This window comes from Pholis gunnellus (genome assembly GCF_910591455.1).
Source record: "Pholis gunnellus genome assembly, chromosome: 12".
Classification (NCBI taxonomy): Eukaryota; Metazoa; Chordata; class Actinopteri; order Perciformes; family Pholidae; genus Pholis; species Pholis gunnellus.
The window spans coordinates 16,267,148-16,291,893 of record NC_136539.1 but is presented as its reverse complement, the minus strand read 5'-3'; the positions used below and the strand labels follow the sequence as shown (position 1 = coordinate 16,291,893).

Sequence of the window (24,746 nt, the reverse complement as noted above, 5' to 3'; positions counted from 1 at the left end):
TGGATAATAGAAAAGGTGGTGGCTGCTGCTGGAACATCACAACCATTGACAAAAAAAACATGGACATGAACTCCCTTATCTAGACACACACACACACACACACACACTCACTCTTCACCTCCACTCCCGTCACTCCACAGAGAGAAAAATCTTACGGCAATGCACAGGACGAGACGGTAATCACAGTTTCTACAAGCTCATTTCTACATGAAAAAATTCACAGTTACACATACATGAGGGAGCTTTTCTTCTTAGGCACGGCAAAAGCAATAAGATGCATATCTCAACAACAACAAAATAATGATAAAAATAAAACATTTTGCACGTTTTGATAAATCCTCAGGGGCCCAGATGGACTGAATATTTACGCGGGATTTAAAGTGGGAACATGCTCTTTTTTGCAGCCCGCAGGGACTCGAGTGAAAAGGTCGCACTCGCACCAAAGGAGAACATGGGTATAGGGGGAAATGGCAATAAAGGTGACGGGACAAATAAATGTCTGCATGTGTTTGCTCTCAACCGGAATGCTCCCAGAATAAGGACTCAGTTCATCTGGTTACCTGTATACATCTTTATATTATCTCTCTTCCTATACATATACACATTTATAATTTGCAGAACTTGGGACTGAAACATTTAATATAAATGTAATCCCAGGTCAGACGGAAGAATGGCTATTAGAACATCATCAGTCTACATACAGCTCCACTGTCCAGCGGCGACAACGCTTCGAAACGACCATATACGAGTAATTCAAATACAGACAATATCACAGACAGTTAATTGAGCCGGGTTTTTTGTTTGTTGTTGCTCTATTTCTAATTTCGCAATTCAAGATCAGAAAGTTCACCGTGTTGTCCTGTCTGTGCAGAAGCGCTTCAGGAGAGTACGGTAAATATATAACAAGGTAATCATTGATCATTTAGCGGCCCCTCTTCCGCGCGCTGACACGACAGGAACACCAAGGCAGACCCTCACACTCCTCGCCTCGTCTTTGGGAAACCTTGTGCTCAGATAGGAGAGACAATCAGCGACGCTCTCCCCCCCCCCCCCCCCCCCCCCTCTCTGGTTCTAATACAGCTGCTGTAGCAGCTGGACTGTGAAACATTTTAGCTCTTTGACAGGTTGCAGCACACACCGTAGCCTTGTACTTTTTTTTAAATGAGAGCCGCTAGACTAAGCTGGTGTTTTTATTTTGTGTGAAGGGAGGCGAGCGCATTTGTTTAAAGCAGACCTAGGTTTAGTTGTTTGTTATGCTGTTATTGAGTCCGTACAGTTGTCTCAGGGAACCACACAGTCAAACAAGGAAGCACTGAGGCGATAAAAGGTTTGTTTCCGAGCAGGTTGACAACACCGAGCAGAAGAAAAGATACTCAAGTACTGAGGTGGCATTAAGTCAATTTACACACAAGTACTACATCAGGAAAAAATGTAAAAAAAATGTATCAAACCTAAAAGATGTTTGCTTTAAAATTAGAATTTCAAACATGAATTGAACTTCCATTTAAAATACACTTAAGTTCTGGATTGTAACGTTTTGCAAAATAATCGCAAAACTGAAGTGAATTTGTTTAATTGGCTCACAGGATTGAGCTTCTCTCACTGAAATGAGATAAAGCCAAATTAGGTTCCAACTTGTTAAAGTTGGACGGAGTCTTTCAGTAATTATGAACTCATTTTCTCCCTACCATTTCATCTATTCACCAAAGTCTGTCATTCAAAGTTAATTAAACCCAAATGTAATGGATAGAGCGGAATAGTGTCATTTGAAACAAGACGACCAACCATCTTGAGTTGTCAGGTGATGTGTAAGTGTGGGAGTCTTCTGCATCTCTACCATCCATCCCATATGACATGAATGCAGAATTTGTCTAAAGACCCTCCAGATGCTTTATTTCATCACAATGAGCCGACAAGGCCTGTCCCATTTCAAAGGCTCCTCTACAAAAGGCCAAGAAACACTGCTTTAACCCACGATGTGCTGATCGACTGCTCAATGGGAGCGTTCGGGCAATCTTTGTCAACTCGTGAATTCACGTGATCATGATGACCTGCCAGGTATACGGGTAATCATACCACATGGACTAGACCGACTATAGGGAGTAAATAATGGAAGCCATGGCATGAGCTCCACTATTTGCAGCATGGACATGTTAATCACAGGGCATTACAAATAAATGGAAGTAACATGGATATATTTACCACTAACCCGGTGCACTGTTTACCTGGTGTTCATTGTGAGCGGACGTTACACATCGCAACACACACTGCAACCTTTGTTGGCTGTTTGATGGTAAAACCCCCCCCCAAAATAATCTATAATTGAGGTGACAAGGAGAGCCTGAACGCACCATGAGCTTTTATCTCTGCGAGTCTAGAGCGTCGTCTCATGCATCCTTCAGGACGCTCAGCTCCTGATAAATCATCAAACCGCTTGAAAAACAATACTCAAAACAATGCACATTAACACGGTCTTCATTAAGCGCTTTCCTACATCTAGACAGAGACATTTTGAATTCCTGATGGTAAATTGAAGCTGGTATATTTATCTTTTTTTTTTTTACTTTCACACTCTTGGGTTCTTTTCCTATTTCTCAATGTCTGGCTCCGTGTTAATGGCTGAATTAGCTACCACAGTGACACTATTGCTTCACATACGGCAGGTAATGACAAACGCTGGATGCTCAGTGGCAGTATTCAGAACATACACACACGGCAATGGGATGGCATGTGGGGCAGGATTCTTAGCCAAAAGTTATTCATTTAAGATAAAACTTTTCATCTTCACAGCTAAAATGGTTTATCACAGTGGAGATGGCATTATGGCGCAGTATGTGTGTGTGTGTATGTGTGTGTGAGAGTGAGTGTTTTCCTGCATGAATAACAGACGTGTTTGTTTGCTGTGTGCTTGTTTAGATAAGCCTGCGCCCTGGATGTACGGCTTCCAATGTTTCTGAGTGAGTGTGTGTGTGTGTGTGTGTCAGCTCAGCAGATGGAGTTTGATTCTCATGGCACAGGGAAATCTCAATCCCACAATGCACTGGGAGCGGCGCCAAATGGGGAAGCAGCAGCAGCAGCAATGAGGAACCAATCACAGCTTGAATTCTGGAGAGAAAAAATAGTGCTTCGGCTCTCTCTTCCTCCCATCGGTGTTCCGCCAGGAATCGCCATTGTTGTGCTATCCATCAACATGAATTGGGTCTAGAGAGCATGAGTTCATTCTCAACTCGTGTGCATGAAACACACACACACACACGTATCACAAGACACAGTAAAACCGATTAACACAGATCACAAAGGAAAATGGGGACAGAAGTGGCGGTTGGTTCCCCATCGTTTCTGAGCAGACAAAAGCAAACAGGAATGTCTGTAAATCCTGGCTTCATATAATGTCAACAGCAAGGAAATTCCCCAGAACAAAACTAAATGTCTCATCCCTCTTGGGTCTATAGGGGGAATTATTCCAAAATTAGGCCTACTTTTACATGGGATCTCTTCCTTTTTTCATCCCAAATCCCCCGACAAGAATAGTCTTTTGTTGGATTGCTGAGCCATGGCGAGAGAGAGAGAGAGGAGTTGATCATATTTTCATGAGAACAGCAGAACATTAAAAAATAGCTTATAATACACCTACCGGCAGTCAACACAAGGATTCAGTAATAACCAGTAGAAGCACATGAATGTACCAAAAACAACAAAGTGCTCCCAGTCAAACGGTTGGGATGGCAGGAAGATCGGTAAAATCATTGTGATGTGTCAAAGCAAACTGATGACATCACATTCCCCTGCCACGAAAAGGCAGGTTCAGATTTGAAAAAACAGGACATTATCATGGTGCATGAATGTGTGTGTGTGTGTGTGTGTGTGTGTGTGTGTATGCTAGGGCTTGATCACCATGTGATTTTGAAGTCAGCATGCCAAAATTGAAAAAGTATGATTTTTTCCCAAAAAAAGCATCTTAATGTTTGCTGGGATTTATACTAAGCCTCTGAAACAGCAGTTAGCTCACTGAGGGACAATGAACGTCTTCACTGAAAGGCCGGACTAATGACATTAAGGCAGAGTGAGGCAGGTGCCATTGCATGTTTTAGAACATGACACTGTGGAACGATGATTTCTCTGGCCAGACATCAGCTTAGTTATGATCAGGGAACTGATATCTGTTAATAACTTAGCAGCTGCCCAGAATCTTTGACAGCAAAATCATATATTGATACAACCCTATTTGTGTGTTTGTGTTTATTTGCTCATCGCGAAAAAAGAAGAAAAAAAGAAACGTTCTTTGGCGGCTCTGGAACAAATGGAGGTCTTCACTCCCCTAATAACCAATCACAGTCCAGCAGCGGATTGTCAGATTGTCAACATAAATCTCGATGAACACCTCGGTGTGAGGTGTGGACGGAAATCAATTCAGAGAGAAAGGGGGTTGGAGGAGAAGGTGGCTGGTAAGAGATAAGGGTCTTTATCAAGGTTTCCTCCGGTTAGTCGTCCCTTCCTCCCGTGCTACTGCAGGCCCAGCAACTGGACGCTGGTTTCCCATAGGCTTAGCCGCAGCTGGGGGTCAAATGTCGGTTGTGATGTCATCTCTCTGCGCCCGTTGGCCCAGTAGCCCCCCCCACACTCCCCCTCCAAAGCCGGTGACAGAGCAGCGTACAACACCGTGGCAGCGCCCTCTGCAGGAGTCTGTGGAAGACGTGCACGCACACACACACACACACACACACAAAGAATTGGAGTGACTGCAGGAAGTTCAACAACAAGTTATACCTGCAAAAAAAAAATAACGTGTCTCAGTTTGTGTGTATGTGTGTGTGTTTGTTTGTGAGTGAATGCCAATGGAGGGCTGGTGTCGCTGTTTGTTAGCATCAGTGAAAAGATGGCTCAGTGTGTTGGCCTGTGTGTGTGTGTGTGTGTGTGTGTGTGTGCATAAGTGAGCGTGTGTGTTAGTGTTGATGCATTTTAACAATGATCTCAGTGTCAGCTGTGAGACCAGGAGCAGGTTTCAGAGCAGAGCGGGGATCACATCCTGCGAGCATCAACAATACACTTGCAAACTTTGTGTGTGAACCACTGTGTGTGTGTGTGTGTGTGTGTGTGTGTGTGTGTGTGTGTATATGTGTTGTTGTTGTACTCCACAATATTTCCAAACATGAATTTTAATTGTTTCTCTGAATTAATTATTACTTCGCTTGCAGGGCTACATTTTTCAGTACAAGCGACGATACTAGCAAACACAACTTGCGCGACATTATTCATGTTGCTGCGTTACACATGAAGCGGTTTAAGCGCGACAAACGAACGCTTATTGTGAGACGAAAATACATTTAAAAAACAGGCCACAAGAAAACAACGGTCTATTAATTTCATTGCTTATTACGCTTCAAAAGTAACTTGTCAGACTTTGGCTGTTCTTGATTAAAACATAAGTCTGTTCACGCTAAAAGAGCTATTAATCTTAATCAATTTATTCATAGACCAGTTTCTGTTAAATATAAAAATCGTACAGACAGTTGATAAAAACAGAGAGACAGTAAGCGTCAAAAGGAACCTTTCCAAACTCATGTCATAAACATTTTTCTGTTGCATAAATATAAGATCAAAGTGGGAAAGAGACCTAGGAGTATCTCTCACCACAGAGCATAGAAAAAAACATATAAGCATAGAAAACATGTGTCCAATTGTGTTAAGTATAAAGTTATTCAGCAAGGTAATTGGAACAACAAGGCTGATGATTAACCGGTCTAGCTGTAGCATGTCTCTCAGTAGAGAGGACCACACTTACTCATTGGAAACTGAAAAATTGTTTTTACAGACACTTGGACTCTAATCAGGTCATCTTTGAAAATGTTTCACATCAGCTAAATGGTTTTTTTTCAGTAGAATGTGCCGATTTGTTCTGATATAACGGGTAACACTTTCTGACCCTTAAGGGAGCCAGGCTGCAGGCTGCAGGCACAGCTAACCCGTCCCATTTGAGCCAGAGGTGTCTCCACATCGACAACCCTCGCTGCCCAAATCCCCGTGCCGTGACGGTCTATTTTTCTGTGTACGTTTCTTACATGTCCGTATGCCCCAAGCATTGTTTTTGTCTTGAATAATTATAAAAGAAAAAGTTGTTTAATGCTTTACTTGCAAAGGATACCGAACAATACTCACTAATTACGATGGCTACTTCCTCCAAATATATATTGCAGCATGCTGCCTAAAGCGGCTGCTGGTAAGAGCATCACAATTCTCAATGCCTTGCTACTTGTCTTTATTTATATTGTGTGTGTGTGTGTATATATATATATTGTATCTACTTCGTTGATTGTCCTTTTGTTGTCTGCTTTGTGATTTAGGGTTAATAAAGTACTCTCTCTCTCTCTCTGTCTTTTTAATTCTCTCCGTTCATCGTCTCGCCTTTGGCTCTGAATGAACCTAAATGTTACGGCTCTACATAAAAAAAGGTGTCGCAACAGGAGAGACACAGTTTTGTGTGTTTCTGTGTGTGCCTGTTAATGATAACATGCATGAGTTTGTGTGATTAATGTGTTTTGCACATGTGGGGCAGAACCATCCCGAGGGTTGTGCTCGGAGGCAAATGCCTGTGACAATTGCCTTTTTTGGGCTCAAACGCACACGCACGTCTCCTTCCATTAAATCCCAGGGACATTAACAGCAGCCTGCGGCCAGCGCTTCAAGCTAGGCAAGAAATGTTTTATAAATATAACACACAGTGAACAGCCTGCCTTGATTTTTAGTAGCACTTCCATTTTCGGTGATGTGGATAGACTGTGTATGCGTGTGTGCATGACTGATTGTCTGTGTTTCATCTTGTAAAAATGAAACCCTGAACAATCTCTGCACACCGAGTGTTGTTGTCTCGGGTCGCTGTCGGACACCTTGAACAAAGTCAAACTGTGTAGCAGCAGTTCGTGTTTGTTTTGTTAAAGAACTACAAAGCGCCGCGGTTTACATTTCTAACTGGCGCCACGCGTCCGTCATCATAATGAAGCAGACACAGGTGTGTGTGACAGGAGGACGCTAAAAGCTTGTGATACAGTATGTGCTTCATCACTGCAAAAGATTCTGAGATTCAGATCTGGGTTTTTTCAGAGGCAAACAAAACATTTAGTTTGCAAATCTTTCGCAGTCCTTGAGAAAGCACACTTAGATTCAACATTTTACCTTCAAGACATTTACACTCTAGTCATTCAGAAACCAGCAGCATTAAGTGTAGCTTGAGGGATCAATGATTTAAAGTGAAATAGATTAAAGCCTCAGAGTCTTGTAACGATAAAGTAATTGAATCAAAATAAAGGGTTACGGACTGTGAGTTGAGAGGGAAAGTGGTGAGTCATTGGTTTATGTTAGCACTTATCATAAGTGTATTAGAAGTGTACTTTATTATTCATATCATAGCTGCTTTGCTGACTTGTGTGTGAGTGAAGCAGATGAAAGTATAGCTCGGTGTTTTACCCTGAAAAGCAGGCGAGCGATGGCGCTCTGCACCAGGCTTAGCGGCGTCCAGAGATGGCGATAGAGAGCAGTATCCACCATGCCGGGGTCCACAGCACATGAACTCAGTGGGAAACCTCCACGCTGCAGCTCCTGGTGGAGGTGGGAACTAAATAACAGCTGGGCCAGCTTACTTTGACAGTAAGCAGCGTGGGCTGAATAACACTGGCTGAGGAGAGAGAAACCAATACATACTGTAAGACTGTTACATTAAAACCATGTTTAAATACAACAAGGATAAAAGAGCAGTTAAACTGTTGTTTTTCTCAGTTTATTCTACTAAACTGTTGCCACAATAGGTTGTATTTTTCCTGTTGAATAAGGCCAAGCTCTTCTTACAGTGGAAAATGAACGAGACCTCTCTGGATCCTCAGGCTCAACAGGCGAACAAGGACGCACAGTGTCGTTGATGTGAAGCATCTGAAACCAGACAACCTCATTCGACTGCCGAGCCGCAGCTCCAGCAACTTACAAAGATCTACAACTGGGGAGATCTAGTCCAACAACAAAAGTAACAGCAACAGCATTTGCAGGTGTAAACGCGCTGAAGTGCTACAGGAAAGGAAAGTATCTGCAGTTTTCACACCTGCCAGGCAGTCGGCGCTACACTGCAGTTTTTTTTTTTTGTTTTTATCATCTGCCGTTTGTGTAGGCGTGTGTCTGTAGAAGTCATTTTAATATCACTTTGCTGTCATCGGATTGATTTACACATCTGTTGATCATTGTTTAAATCGTTGATACACTGTTTGAGTATCTCATATGCCCTTGAGGAAGTTCCAGTTTGTCATTTTGTTAATTTTATTTCCTTTACAGTTGGTGAGTTGGTCAAATTAGCAACAAAGACAGTTAAATTAGGGACCTCACCCTTAAAACTCTTTGGTTTCATATTACTGTAAATTCAAATCTGGTCACGGTTATACCTTGGAGCAGTGCTGGTGGGAAACACAGTTCCAGTCGTCTTCCAAGCACCCTTGAGGGCATCACTAAAGCCTTGCACGTCATTAATAACTGAAAGAATCTTGAATTAAATTAGTATTAACATATTGTGAGAGGCTAGGCACACCGGTATGAGCCTTTGTCCACCACTAGGGTAATGTAACACAATGAAGATATTCAGGCTGCTAATGCTTCAGGACAGCTAACTGGAATGATACTGAGCCAACTGGCGCCAACAGTTGTCCACTCACGCCAACAAGAACATTAGACACTGGCGTTGGTGATGGGATTTGAAATGTTCTAACAACAAAACAAAACAAGACAGAAAAGAACAGTTAATTCTGGTTTCATACAACTATGGTATCATTTTTGTGGTTTTGTTCATTGCAGTTTGTTTACATCCTGTCTAACCATCCGACCGATTTCCCTGTGATCCCAGATCTCATCAATTAACTTGGTCAAATGTTATTATCACTGAAAAAAGTCCCAAACAAGATCCCGGTTACAATAAACTGGAATTATCCTTTACATACTGATTAAATGTTCTTTATACACCACTCATTTTTTAAAAAGCCAGCTTTGTAATATATAATTTGATATGGTTGTGATTGCTAACGTGTGTGTGTGTGTGTGTGTGTGTATGTGTATGTAAGCCTACCAGCTATTTAAATCATTTAGTCCGATCTCGCCAACGCGGTGGGCTGACGAGGAGACGTTGACAACGCGCGAGAAGTAACCACATTTCCCAGAATCCTTCAGTGTGTCCAGGAGCAGCCAGGTCAACAGGAAGTGGCCAAGGTAGTTCACACCAAAGTGCTGCTCAAAGCCATCTTCAGTGCGGCCCTCAGGAACCAGCATGACACCCGCTTGACACACACACACACACACATAAGCATTTAAAGCAAAATTTCAATGTTGGATGTTGAATGTATTCTTAACAAATGTAAAAAGAGCCCCTGCCGTTCAAACAGCCATAAATTGGTTAATGCTATTCTAATAATATAATAGAGGGGTCTCTAATGTGTCTGCAGAACTCATTATGTGTGATCACACCTGTGATCTGTCTTTAGTGACTCATCAGTGGATGACTCACCAACAAGGGGACACCTGTGGCCTCAACACTACGTGCTTAGATTGAGAGCGCTTTGACTTTGACAGAATTTCACCAAAGAGAATAAATCCAGTCTGAACATCGACAATTTCAGGATTTCTATGTCAAATCAAACACATTTGGAGGACGACGGGTTGCGTCGAACTTGAAATATACTGAATGTAAAAGTGTGTGGCTTTAATGCTTTAAATCCGTTTACATTCAGTCAGATAACAGCATCTAAATGAATCTCATTGATGACTTCTACTCTTCTCACTGAATACTAGATGCACTATCTTCATCACTCACCATTGTTGACTAGAATGTTCAGCGGGAGGCCCCGCTCCTTGAAGCTCTGGACAAATTGACGGACAGACTGCAAAGAGGCGAGGTCCAGTTTGGTGAACTCCACTGGAATGGACGGACACACACAGACACACACACACACAGACACACACACACACACACACACACACACACACACAGACACACACACACGTCAGAGCCATTGTAAATGGATTATTTCTGCTCGCCGTCTTGGCTGTAAGACATCAAAGAGTGTATTAATCATCTCTTACAGTAGGCTCGGCGGGTTCTTAAACTACGATGCTGGCAGCGCTCTGCATCAGTTGCTCCAGCACATTATTTCAAACCTAATACTTCTTCCTGAGCCCCATCAGAGCTCAACACACCATTATATCAGGTCTAATGTTTGATCAGACACAGGTATGGACAGCAATGCCCAGGAGCGGGTATCATCAGAGTGTGAAAGTGACTCTGTGTGCTTAAGAGTAAGTGTGTAAGTGTGTGTTTGTGTACTGTATGCAGTGAAATTACTTTGAGGATGCTGGACACTGCGATACTTCAAAACCTTGACAGACACACACTTCTTGTGGGGACATCTATAGACTTAGCACCGTATGAAGAGTGCTAATGTTCAAGCAGCACTAGTATTGTTATACCTCCAGAAGAATAAGACAGCGATGAAATGAGACCTAACTAGCCAATAAACGACATGGGATTACTGTAAATTGTCCGGTGTCTGTCCCTCACGTCACTGCTCCAACCCTGGGAGAACGTGTGTCATATTCAGTTATCACACAACACCGAGTTTGAGTTGTCACAGTTTGTCCACTCCAGCACCATGTTTGTGTGCGTCTAAAGAAGTAAAGTCATCTTATTCATACTGTCAAATTTGTTAGATTGAGTTTTGCAAATTCAATTCTGATTTAGCGTTTACTCTTTATCTTTTCTTTGTCAGTTCCTCAAACCTCACCATCATCTCTTTCTGCCTTCCTCATACTGTTGAGATAGATAAAAGTGAAGGTGTTCATCCCTCTTTCCCCAACATGCTCCCTGTTGGTGGAATGACCTTCACAATCCACAGGACTGCGGAGTCACTCCTAAATTTAGTAAATTTAAATCTCCTTTCATCAAGACAGGCTTAACATTTCCATCCTTCCTCCTCTACAGGCTTTCATTTCAGAGCTCCTCTCTGCTCGAAAAACAAATGATCAGTATGTAAATACTGCATGTCTATTTTTGTGACTTTTGTTTTTTTTGTATATGAAATTGATAATTGTCTTACCAATCAAATCTAAGAGCAATATAAATGCAGCGCAGGAATACAAACACATCTGAGCATAGAAAAAATCTTACTGAAGGATGTTCCCTTGTGCCATATTTCAGGCTCGCTAAAGTGTGCAACGTTTGCAACTTCAACAGGTTGAGGTTTTTCATTTGATGTTTGTCCTCCGGGAGGGGAAACCATAAGAGTTATTATAATATTCAGCGGTGACATGGTTTTCCACTTCAACTCTCGATGGGAGAGGTGACAGCGGTAATATTCTATTCCAGCAGTGAGTCTGGGATCAACGATGACAATGTGTAGTGAGGATGTCAACATATCGACATGAACCCCACCCAAATATGTAAATATCATCGTTTCTCGTTGTGCTCTGAATGACTTTATTGGTATTTGATAAATCCTGTTTGGGTAAAAAGTACTAAAAGATGAGCGGACTGCCATGACACAGAGAGAAGGCCGGGCCTTTCAAACATCAGGAAAATGACATATTGTTCCTGCCTATATAACGCCAGTAAGCCTGGAGAGGGTCAAATATAAACGGACAAAGACAGGAAGAGGACTGAGGAGGGAGAGCTGATGGAGCTGATAGAGGAAAAAAAGCCGCTGTGACAGATGAGAGCGCAGCCATTCCCGATGAAGGTCTGATAGCAGCCTTATCTCCAAGCCATGCCAATCCACTCATGCTGACTGTGTGTGTGTGTGTGTGTGTGTGTGTGTGTGTGTGTGTGTGTGTGTGTGTGTGTGTGTGTGTGTGTGTGTGTGTGTGTGTGTGTGTTTGTTTGCAAGAGAGAGAGAAAGACAGAGAGACCGAGAGGAAGGAAAACGAAAAGACAGAAGCAGCGAAAACAAGTGTGTGCATTTGAATGACATTAACCACAACTATATCTCAGTGTGTCTGTGTGTATTTGGCTTGTATAACAGCAAGTAAATGTGTGTGTGTGTGTGTGTGTGTGTGTGTGTGTCCTGCCCGTCAGTCCTCTCCTCTCCTCTCGAGTGGGCTCCCTTGGGGCCGGGCCCTTTCCGACAGCCCAGTGATGTCTAGAAAGCCCAGCGGGGGGGATATGCCATCGACCTGGCAAGGGCCCGCTGCTGCCGGCCCTCAATTAAGACCCCAGGATCCTCTATGAAGCTCAGCTTCCTTCACTCAAACACACAGACTGTGTCTTTATTACAGGGGAATTATTTAAAACCAATGGCAGGAGCTGACATTAGAGACACACACACACATGCTGTTTAAGACCCACCCACCGGATCCATTCACAGTCTCCATTTCATCATTATCATCATTTCAGCTGCTTGTTAACTTCAATTAAAACCGTGAACTGCAAATTAAACAGCTAGTTAATTATTTCAAATGAATTTTGAAAGCGGGTGTGAGTCTCTAACTGAAAGTGTTAAAGTGGTTTAATAAAAGAAATGTATAAATAATGCAGAAATGTCTATGGCATGGCAGAGTGTAAAGCCATGTCAACAACCATAAATAATATGTTAATACAAATAAATATGATATATTTGAGTGTGCAGTACATAGCCGACGTGTCGGTCGTGTTAATGTAATTTAAAGTTTGACGTAAACCTAGAGGAGGTTTGTAAATCGTCAGTTTCTTCTGGACTGGATATTTATAATGCCTTGCCACTTTTCCACTATTTCATACGGTCTTAAAACCTATTTCAGTACTTTCTTTGACAGCTGAAAAAACACTTGGCTCGGGTTTGGCAAAATTTATAGTGCCATGATTTTAAAACATCTTTTTCCTTTTCGTTCTCAACAACCAGTGTCACAAACTGCCACAGAAAGGTCTTAAAAGAATTGAGGTTTGATAAAATGCATTAAATCCCACTTCCAATCTGAACAGTTAATTAATTCCATCAGTTCAGTAAAGGGCCAGTGAATAGCACTTTGGAGATCAAAAATAATATTCATAACTTTGTTTTCATTAGAGTATAATCACCTCAGTGAAACTAAGAAGTGTTCTGTTTTCCTTAGCTTAGCATGAGACCTTAGTATCTATAGGGAGCGGGTCTTCTTCAGAGTCCACCGTGTTGCACCGCCATGTTTCTACAGTAGCCCAGAATGGACAAACCAAACATTTCACATTATTACATTACGTAAAGGCTCCCGTAGTTGCTCCTAAAGTAGTGTTATTACGGTAAGGACAGCCTCAGCGAGACGAACAGCCTTACCATAGCTTTGCGGATCACGTTACTGCAGCCTTTGAAAGGGAGGAGTATGTGGAAGGGTATTAAGTTGGTTGAAATCCACACAGCTAGATGCCACCAAATCCCACACACTGTCCCTCTAATCGTTTTATTACAGACGTATGGTTTGTCATGTCAAAGTAGGAAAAGTACAGATAAAAAAAATATAAAAAATATATCATGTCTGAATTCCATCTAGCTGCTTCAGTTTCAGGGTCCTGGTGTTGTTCATGCTGCTTCGCTGTCATGGCTCATCACGATACTTGAATAGAACAGAGCACATCGTTAATGTGTTCAGTAACACCTGTGCTTTTCAGTCAAAATGTCTGCAGTGAAAACAACGTTACTGTTGCCTACAGTACAACAGATTTTCGCCACAGTGTGCTTCTTGGCATTACTTCCAAACAAAGACACTTGAATGCACCGTGTCACATTTGTGACTTGTGAAGTCTTGAAGGGGGCGAAAGTCAAAGGACGGTTTCATGGAAGAGTAGCGATTTCTAACTCTGCTTCAGAGCTTGTCGACCAACACCGCCCTCTTCCCCTTTTCCCCGTTTCCTCTGCCACACAAACGGCTCCGTGTTTGCGTCTCAACCGGTTGCTCTTTGCGGACGGGAAAGCAGACACAAGAGTGTTATCCAATTGCGTCTGTAATTCTGAACCCTAAACGTGATTAGAAATGGTTCCTGCCACATCAGTGCACAATCAGAGCCACTGCAGTCAACAAGATAAATAACTAAAAGCTTGTTCCAACGGAGAATCCCTCAACGGGTTATACCGAAAACATGCCGATAACTACAGAGGAGGGAGCAAGTAAAAATGGTCTAACGAATAACACGAATGAAAATAAACATGTTTATTAGTTATACGAAGAAAATAAGTTTATATAATAAGAAGCATGCATTCATGTTTTAGCCTCAAAACAATACAGTGTTGAATCTATTTGAACTAAACCTTCCTACAGCAGACTTTAACATGCGTTGTGTGACTCGATTGTGAATACAGTAGACTTGATGAAGCTAAATTACAACTAAATTAAATATTAGAATACTTCGCTGGACTGTTAACACCTTGACGTGCGATCTATGTTTGGCATATTCTTTGCTGTCAGAGATCAAACGACAGTTTGGACTGGAAAACACAAGGTCCTAATGCGGTCACATGAGGCTGATCATCTTCAGACGTGTTTTCGAGATCAGTTTTATCCATTTTTGCTGTAAACACAACTCTGTGAAAGATGACCGTCAAGTCATAAACTCACCGCGATCTGAAGCCAGTTATAATTTCCTTGCGTCACACCTTGCTACCTCTCTACTGTCTAAAATAAGATTAAAAAAAACATGAAGCTGGATGAATGAACTGCCCCCCCCCCCCATAAAACCACCTCTTATGGGGTGAGAAGGGAGTAAATAGTTTAAATTTGAACTGCCTGATAAAAAAACACAGTGATATCTAAGAATATTAAGTCTGGGCATGGAGCCAGTGATAGCTCCTCCACAGACATTTTTCATTCAGCTGACGCGGGAGAGAGGAGTCTGGCTGGAGGCCCAGTCAACTCCAGCTCGTAGTGTTAAAGGAATGATAAAGTCGAGACAGCCGTAAATCTCTCACTGCGTATATTGTAAGGCTGTACACAAAAAATATAGCACTACTACAAATAAACACGCACGTATACATACGTTGTATACACACACAATAATACACACGAACGTACACCACGTCATGGTCGTAATGTGCACAAAAACATATCTGTTGGTGTAGAAACACACTAACAAGGTCAGTCTTTTATAAACTTTCAACTTAGTTCAATTACTTTTATGCGTTAACTAAACAAAGGCGACAAACATGATGTTGATTGGAGTGGAAGAGCTTAGGTAAAATGGTAATAGTTTTTGTAGGAGGGGAGCAGCTGGCTTACCTAGGCGAGAGAAAACGTAATGTGTGTTAAGCAGGCAAACACACACACACACACACAAACACACAGACACACACACACACACACACACACACACACACTCAGGTTGCCTTGCTTCCCGCTGTAATCTAGGTCCATGGTTTGAGGCACAAAGTGTTACTTTCAAGTGCACCGTGACTAAAGTTAGTGGACAGACAGCGCTGCCTTGGGCGAAAATACCAAAATAACCTGTGTGTTAGTGTGTGGGTTTATAATTTAAAGTAAAATGCTTTAAGCCTCATTGACTAAAGCCCACTTGCAGTCTGAAGGCATTAGCATATTTCCACAGGATTGTACTCGGGGGTTTTCTAGGGACAGTACCTTTGTTACACAAGGCGATACACGACAAGATACCAAATGTGGACAAAACACCTTTACATGTACAAAGATATACTTACATACAAACAGGTGCCAAGGAATACATATTAGTGTTGCTGCAGCTAGTATAGTATTTTTAGGTGTAGGGTGGATATAGGGTGGACCTATGGAGCAGGGCTGCATGCGCAGATTATGTGTGACTAACGGAAAATGGATAATGCACTCACTCGCTCCCTCACTCTCTCTCTCTCTCCCTCCCTTGCTCACTGTAGCCTACATAAAACGATCACAACATGAAATATGAATCCCCTCTTCCTCTCACAAACTTTGAAGCTTTCTCACAGCCCGACAGCTAACTACCTCGCTTGCCCTACCACATCTACCGGCATCCAAACAGGCAGGCGGCGGTAAAGTAGTAAAGCCCGCCTCTCGCTTGATTGGATTGTCTGCCCGGCGTGACATTGACGAGCGGTGCGACTCCGCGCCTGCCGCTGAAAAGTTGAGAATATTATGTGACTCCAATGAAAACATTCCACAAAATACGTCAAAAAGCTTCTAGTGAAATGAAAGTCTTTGTCATTGGTGACACATTGAAGTTCCCAGTTTAAGAACCACCTCTGCAGCCGATGTCTATAATGAGCCGTCTCCCCATTTCTCATAACAGACAAATGTGCAAAACACTAGGAAGGATGCCAAAGGGCGTTTGGACAGAGATGTTTAAAGCTCCTGCCTCACATACTAATGAGAATCCATTACAGTCTAATTCAAACACACACACACACACACACACCAACACATTCTCATTCAGCGCACAGGCATCTGGCTACCGACACCCCCTTGTCCCTTATGCCTCAGTGCTTGCCAATTACAAAAGAAGTAATCAATTCCACCATAGCCCAGTCCAGGGAAATCGACTTCAATGACACCAGCTACATGGCTGCTGTCTCTGTACCTGACAGCACTTACACACAAGCAGGGACCCGAGCAGCCGGCGTTCTGCTGCTCCCCACTGGAAACTCCTATATAGCCTATATGAAACTTTATACTTTAAACTATATGAAGCTCGGTTGCTAAGAGCTGCATGTGGGGTAATTAGGGGTCATGAGCATAATGAGCTAATACATCGCGAAAAACTGGAAATGGCTTTAATTTGTCTTATAGTTGACTAGAAAGGTGGTCTAAGTCCATTAATTAATCTATTACCATGGTGCAGGACTACAACATTGTCTCATTAGCATAAATAATGTCAACATTAGGTGAAAGGACCATATCGTGGCTACAAGTGGCCAAGATGAGCTTCCTTCGTAGGGTGGCTGTGCTCAGCCTAAGAGGTGAGGTGAGGTGCTCAGACAGCTGAGGTGGTTCTGGCATCTGATCAGGATGTCTCCTCCCTTCAGAGGTTTTCTGGGCAAGTTCGACTGGTAAGAAGCCCGTGGTTAGAGCCAGAACACGCTGGAGGGATTATACACCTCGTCTGGCCTGGGAACACCTCCGGGTCCCAGGAGAAGAGCTAGAAAATGAGGGACGTCTGGAATACTCTGCCCGGCCCCCGGATGAGCCGAGGATAACGGATGGATGAATGGGTGCCGAAAAAGATACACCGGTGTATCCTTGCTTACAACTCCTGCGGCAAGTGTCCTTGCTCCCCGAGACACATTTTCTGAATCTTAACATCCTTCACGTTGGGAGCGCTGAGATTGATTTCCGGGTCACGAGCAGAAGGATCGAAGAGACGAAGGGGCGCAAAATCCAGAAATGAGAATAGCCCCGAGGTGTCTCCAGGACCACACTTTGCCATGATGGCGCACACACGGACTCGACAAGGTGAAAACAATACAAGCTATATGCTATCGCGGCGGGTAATAATAAACAATTAGTACAAATCTTTAAAAGTCCTCCGAGGTAAACACAGACTGACTCGAGGCCGTTTGGTACGGGAAAAAATACGACGAGTCTCCTTAGTCTTGAGACGATGGTGGAATTTATGGTGCTGTGAAGGTCAGCCGAATCAATTCCTCAACATGGGAGTTACAGAGAACACTGTAAGCGTTAGTCAATGGAGAAATAAATCTCGTTTGTCTCCTCTGCACCTCAATTTTCCCTCCACCTCGTCTTTCTTTTCCCTCTTATAGTTTCCTATATTTGCCCATTTATCATGTCCCCCCCCCCCCCTTCCATGTCCACTCTTTACCCCTCCTCTCTAACATTTCGCTTGACTTATCTCCCCTCGTCGTCTGTTCAGAGGCTTTTGCCTCGTATTTTCCCCTTCCTCACTGTGCATCAACAACACTCCTGACATTGTACGGCCAGCATGGAAGCGCTGTGTGTCTCTGTATGGGCGTACACCTGCAGGTGTGCAATTATGTGTGTGTGTGTCTAGTAAAAACTGTAGAAACAAGCCTGAGGGACACACTGCCGCAGCTTTGCCCTTTATCTTCAAACAGCGGCAAACGAGAAAAAGTAAACACACGCACAAGCATGCGTGTGTGTGTGTGTGTGAGTGTTCTCAGACATGTTTGCAATGTTACCTTTGGCTTCTTTGTACTCTTCACAGATCCTTCTGACGGCCACCAGACCCTCCTGCTCATCCCTCCCACCTGGAAGAGAAGGAGACAACACAGATTAATACAATGTCTGACAAGTCCTTAGAGGCTTTTAATACAACAACACTGCATTTCCTTTTTTTTCCTCAGTCCTGCTTTCTTTCATCTTGTCAAAACGTGTTTCCAAAAAGAGTTCTTCATACAACTGTTTAGCCCTAGAGGAAGAACTCTGACTTCAGAGACTATAACAGTACTTTACATACAATTAATTATACCATCAAATAAAAAGTATGCCTCGTGGCAAATGACACTTTGGGATCTGAACTGGCATCGAGAGACAAACTAGTTGTGAAGAAAAACATGATCCTGGTTGTAAATATTTTTGACTCAAAAGGGAGGCGACCGTAACATTTATGCAGAACTGCAGAAACTGAGCGCTGCTGTCTAATTTACTGACCCTTGTTTTCAAGAGAACTGCTCCAAGTTATTCGCACAAGGGCACCGACAAAACACGCACAAACAACTTCATAAACTGACCTCCTACAAAGTAGTGCGGACAATTAGGCTCGTCAATTAAGTCATAAATCAACTGAAAAAACACTGATTGACAAAACATTAGTCAAACATTAGCTGGTTCCCACTTCTCAAATGTGAAGCTTGGCCGCATATCGCATACACACTGTATGAACACACACACACACACACACACACACACACACACACACACACACACAAACTCTCTTTTTACCCAAAATCATACACACAAAAAGCCTAAATGCACCCTCTAATTTTGTCTCTGCACGCACACACACACACACACACACACACACACATTAATCTTGGATTATCACACAGGCCTTTTCAAGGGCACAGCATCATTTAGCCTGATGCACTGTGGTTAGCGCTGGGCTGAAGGATGCGTTGCAAAGGTCACACAAACAGTACAGAAACACGGTGATCCCACGCAAATAAATAACTTCTGACAAACAGTTGTTCAACAGGAGTCTATGCTGATGGACTAGCAGTAACTGAGAGCGCTGCATATCATTAAATACACATTTCTGCACGAATGCTTTCGGTCAAAACTCTCCATTGAAATAGCCTCCGATTAAAACAAAAACATTCATGACTAAATGAAATGCAGGACGTTGGCACTGATTAGGAGACAGGAGACGATCTGTAGATAATGATATCATTAAGATATTTGAATTGTAAAGTGCCTTTACTGAGAATTAAAATAGTATGTCCATCTTTAGGTTAGTAACTGTTTTTAACCAGGACAAAGCTGATGCATCGTTTCCTTCTTACATCGTTGTAAAATAAACAGCGCTTATTTTATTCAATTACTCGAGAAGAAAGGCATTCAAACTGCACATTTGCTATTTGTGTCAAGTTTGAACTTCCACATTTCCTTCATTCATGCATTTTCATTATTTTTCTTGTAAAGGATCTACCGGTGCTGCAATGCACAACTTGCATGCATGCTGTAATTCACATGTTTCTAGTCTATTCACTTCACTCCATTCATGTTTTGCAGCTGCAAAGACTACATTTTCCAAATCCTATTATCTTATATTAAAAACACTCCAAAAAGGCACCATTTTAATTCAAAATCGACTCAAAACCCCTTCAAGCCCAATTGCATCCTGGTTAATATCCAACTGGTATTTGACAGCGCTGAGGCTCGACGCATACTCTCATCACACAAGTACTATGCAAGCACTCCACCTGAAATATGTATCCACTTCTTCTCAAGAGAGGAGTCCACTTTACCATAAATATTCTCACTTTATGAATTATCTGAAGAGGTGGGGCTATTTGAAATGGAGATGCACACACACACAGTCCCGTACGATCCAACGGACACCTCACTTAAAAAACGTCTCCATGTATTGACTTAGTGTGTTAATCACACGTAGGGCTCAAGTCTCATTTATGTTCAGCTTAAACCGTCTCCGAGGATACTCTGACATTGTCTTTGCGGTGCACACACTGAATGAATAAAGACTTTTCTTCAAAGTTTTGAAGCTTGTGACGTGAACTGAATGGAAAAACACAGTCTCACCCTGGAAGCCGAGAGAGAGCGTGGAGACATATTGCTGTTCTGTGCACGGCGTCTTGGAGGTAGTTCCATCCTGCTGTGGAAGAGGGGCTTTACGAAAAATACTTTTAAAATAAAACAATATGTCCCTGTCAGTAAAGCTGACGTTAACGGTTAATCAGTTATCAAAATAGTTGGGAATTATTTTTCTGTTGACTCCATCTTTGTGCAGACAGAAATCCACAGCCATTACTATAGTTCTGATTTTATTCAGATTATTTGCTGTGCAGTGGCGTTGTACTAAAATGCTAAAAGATACCTATCTCCACCTGTAGGCCACCGTAGCTCTCCGACACGCTTGGAGAGGGAGAGGCTGAGCTGAGGGGTATTTAAGTTGGTTGTAACCTGCCACAAACCACAAGATGTCGCTAAAATGTACACACTGTCCCTTTAAAGACCTGTGAATGATATGTACTGTAGGAAGAAATACAGACCACAAGCACACGAGGTAAATTAAGTTTCTCTACTTATTCCCTGCTGCACCTCCCAGTAAAGGTATTGCATGAATTTGCTTCATAACTTATAGCCGTTTATTCTTCTTCTGTGTTGACAATTTATTCACAAACCCACTTCTGTCTTTATCTTTTGGTGAAAAAAATTTAATAAATTGAAGAAAAGCATTAATAAAAGCCATTATTTCAGTCCCCCAATAAATGTAAAAGATAATGTTCGTTTGACGAATTAGGAGTTGCAATAATTGTAAATATAGAATATGTTTTTGGGCACCTTATACAACCGTTCTGTCATTTCTGTAAATGATGTCAAGCATTTTAAGGGGAGATTTCTACAGAATATGAAATGTAAAATCCCTGTTTACTTGTGAAACACTCTGCAGGACGACAAGCCTTAGAGTCGTCTGTGGTTTATTCTGATGACCTGATGAGTGACTTAAGTTGAAACCAAACCAAGCAACTGTGGACTACCATCAGAGAAGAAAGAGGAACACTTGATCCTGTTAGTTGAATGGGAGCAGCAGAGATGACATCAAGCCCCACGGGGACTACAGTACATTTGAGGAGATGCCAATGGCAGCTTGCTCAGCTGCTCACCAGTGTTGCTGGGAGACATCTTAAGATGGAAATGAAGACGCACTTCCTCAAAATATAATTCCCCAAAAACCCTCCAGACAAAAAGAACAACGCACAACAATACGAACAATCAAACAGACGCATCGCACCACTGTTGTGGTTCTACCACAGAGAAAACTACGGATGTAACTGATCAGGGTATAAACAGCTTCAGATGCCGCTGGGCAGATTATGATTAGAACTGTCACTGCAACACATCAGTTGAATGGTTGATGTGCAGTTGTTTGCCAAGTTTTGCTTAACAAATCCCTGTTGTTTTTCCCCCCCCACAGGGTTGTTACTCTAATAATATTTTCATATTTACATTTATGCAAAAACAAAGTCCCCGGGTTGGGACCTTTGCTGCATGCATTGTGCGACTTTGCTCATCCGGACATTACGTATGTATAGCTCAACTAAAAGAAAACATGTTGTATGCTCATTCACTGATGAGGTTCTTCCTCATCAGATTCATCAATGTGCACCAAACAATTCACTTCAGAGCCTCGACTCAGAGGGCTCAACAAAACGCTGAGGTGTGTGAACAGGAGCTGAACCGCTGATCACAGACGGAGCCTTGAACTGCATTGCATTAAGGAGAAAGACAGGGGAGACATCAGAGGTGCAGTGATCGACACATTTTAGCGAGTGGCTCGGGGGGGGGGGGGGGGGGGGGTGTACAAGATGAGTGAGTGATAGTGCATCGCATCACCTTGATAAGTAGGTACTCAATGGCACTTCAAGGAAGGAAGACAAATATATAGACATAGTGGTAACGGGAAAGCATTGAGCTGAATCTATATTCAGTGCACGTACATGGTCTTGTTTTTCGTGTCAGACTTTCAGTGGGAGCAGCTATGAATTCAGACCTGCTGATATTATTTTAACAGTTTACACAGATCATTTGAAAGGGTCATTAATCTCCTCCGTTTGGTTATTGGTTCCTTTCTTTTATGAATATGAAATAAACGCTCTTGGCTTTTCCTAAACACATCTTTACCAAGTTTAAAAATTCATACTTAAGACTTTGTATGTAGATCATTTAGTGTTTCTGTGTCAGCGCACAGTACAATTTTGGGAGTTTCACTTAGATGCTTTATGGTACCTTGTTTTATGCAAAAAAAACAAAAAGCCTCTCTTAATCCTAAATTTGCATTTAACACTCGGTTTGATAACAGCCTTTTAATCCCAGCAGAGCTCAAACAGTCTTGGCATCATCTCACGGTGGAACTTCACATATTCTCTTTTGATGAAAACAAACAGTTCTGATGTTATTCCAAACCTTGAGCGGATCAACGAGTTCTCAAGAGGCGTCTGAATGCGCTGTTGACCGTCTCGTACTAATTAAGGATCTCTGACAGCGACGGGCTTCTTTTTAAAACAGGCACACAGAGGATGCCTTTAATATGACTGACACTTTATTATAAAAGGAGAAGAATCTGTAGCCTGGAAGCTGAGTAACCCAAACAACATGGATCCCACGCCATTCAGCTAAAAGATGTACTGCTTGTTCCCATTCAACCCACTTGGAACACAGCCAGGAGGATACTGTAATAACAAAAAGAGTGTCCTGTGTAATCGGGACCACTCTCTGGATGTTATTTTGAAAAAGTACTGAATTAAGAATTTCTCGTTGCTCTCTTTAAAGTTATCATAACCTTACCTAACTTGTCTCTCATCAAGAAAAGACATCCCGTTATTAATCATCTCCCTTTCGTGTTACTTTCTAAAAGTCATACCATCACTTAGCTGTCCTCGACTCAGCCTTTTTCCCCCTCGTCCCCGTATTAGCGCCGAACAACCGGGCGAAACTAATCTCAGCCGGTTTAGCAGTGATTGAGGCGTCATTATCTGTGACGAGACAAGGCTCAATTCTTCCAATCCGTGCTTTGACAGATTGCTCCGTCATGTTCGCTGCTATGCACAGGTGACTCTGACCCGGGACGCAATTTGCACTCTATGGTGATAATTTCCCTTTTTTTTTTTTTCATGCGATACAAATTCAAAATAATCACTTCATTTATCAAAGTGCCCTCTGCCTGCTGTGTTAAAACTGCACTTTGTAATTTTGAAAGGCACTACAAATATAAAGACTATTATAATTATTAATAATGTGTTTGTGGTTGTAACTGAGTGTAAACAGGTGGAACCCAATCTCTTTCAATCACACATATGTGTGTGTGTTTGTGCCTGTTCTTGGTCCTGTTTGCATGTCGGCGGTGAGGTGCTCGATACTGTACCTATGATAACATGCGCCCCCAGCTTGGCCATGTGGCGGACCGCCTCATAGCCGATTCCCCTGCCTCCTCCTGTCACTATGGCCACCTTGCCATCTTGTCTGGGCATCACTGGCGGAGGCAGAAGAGGACACGCAGATATCAGGGAGGATGTCATTTTGATAAGGAAGCTGCTCCTTGTCCTTGCAGTAAGACCTGTAGATGGTCTGATGAACTCAGATTGTGTTTTTCCTGCAGCTTGATTCCACTTTTTTCTTTGGGTTCATCGAGGTGATTTTGTCTCATTTGTTTTAGTACATGTATCATGATGATAGATTTTTGCAAATGCTGTTCAAGTTTGCATTATGTTAAACCATGATTAGTGCCAATTTAACACACAATAATGTGTAATGCGTGTCTGACTGCTGACCTAGTGTTAATTGAATCACATCCAACATATTCCAATATAATTCATGTATGGAACAGTATCTGTTCAATGCACAATTCTGAGTCGCTGCACTTATATACTGTGTTTCATGTGTATTCATTGAACTGTAGCCGATATATAAATGATGTTACCGTTTACCAAACTGCGTTATAAAAAGTGGAAATTGAACCCCAATTAATCGGCGACAAACGTAAACGCCTTCCAAGAAGATACTTTGAGAAGAGGAAGAGACGTTAAGCTCTTCCGGATAATTCGGCAATGGTAATAAACAACACGACTCTTTATTTCTCCCCGTGTTTACTTCTTTCTAACTAGCTTTAGCTAACGTAGCTAGCATTCACGTCGTACTGCCCCGCGGTGACAGCCGACACTAACTTAGTCAACGAAAGTGCACCAGAACAAACGTCTCGTTAGTTGCACCAACCTGGCAACCCGAAGGGTCTGCTGAACAGCTGCACCAACAGAACCTTGAAACCTTGCAGATACAGTCTGATAATTGGCAGAAGACAAGACCGAACCGCAGATAACATCTTTGCCTCGCGCTGTCACGCAGTGGGCAGAGGAGGAGCGGTGGTGCAGAGGAGGAACAGCTCCGGGTAAACGGTGCAGTTCCGTTTACGGGATACGTTCCAATAAGAAGTCGTCCATCCTCGCTTTCTCGCCTTGTCAGATCTTTCAAAACATATTTGCAACAGACAGAACAGTGGAGAGAGTTAGCCTATTTTGAAACGTATTCACAATTACTTTTTTTTTCTTTCTTTGGATTGACTTATCGTTCTGACAGCT

At 42.4% G+C, this 24,746-nt stretch overlaps 1 protein-coding gene across 1 annotated transcript; it reads right to left on the bottom strand.

Annotated features, from left to right (window-relative positions):
* Window positions 1-1,103: 1,103 nt before the first annotated feature.
* LOC306704058 (polyprenol dehydrogenase) lies at window positions 1,104-23,690 on the bottom strand (the record flags this gene model as incomplete). Its single annotated transcript, XM_079170269.1, has 6 exons — window positions 1,104-4,683; window positions 7,462-7,669; window positions 9,095-9,302; window positions 9,836-9,937; window positions 18,114-18,182; window positions 23,537-23,690. 6 exons carry the CDS (start codon window positions 23,688-23,690, stop codon window positions 4,504-4,506), a joined length of 921 nt encoding a protein of 306 aa, XP_079026395.1. The 3' UTR covers window positions 1,104-4,503.
* Window positions 23,691-24,746: the final 1,056 nt, after the last annotated feature.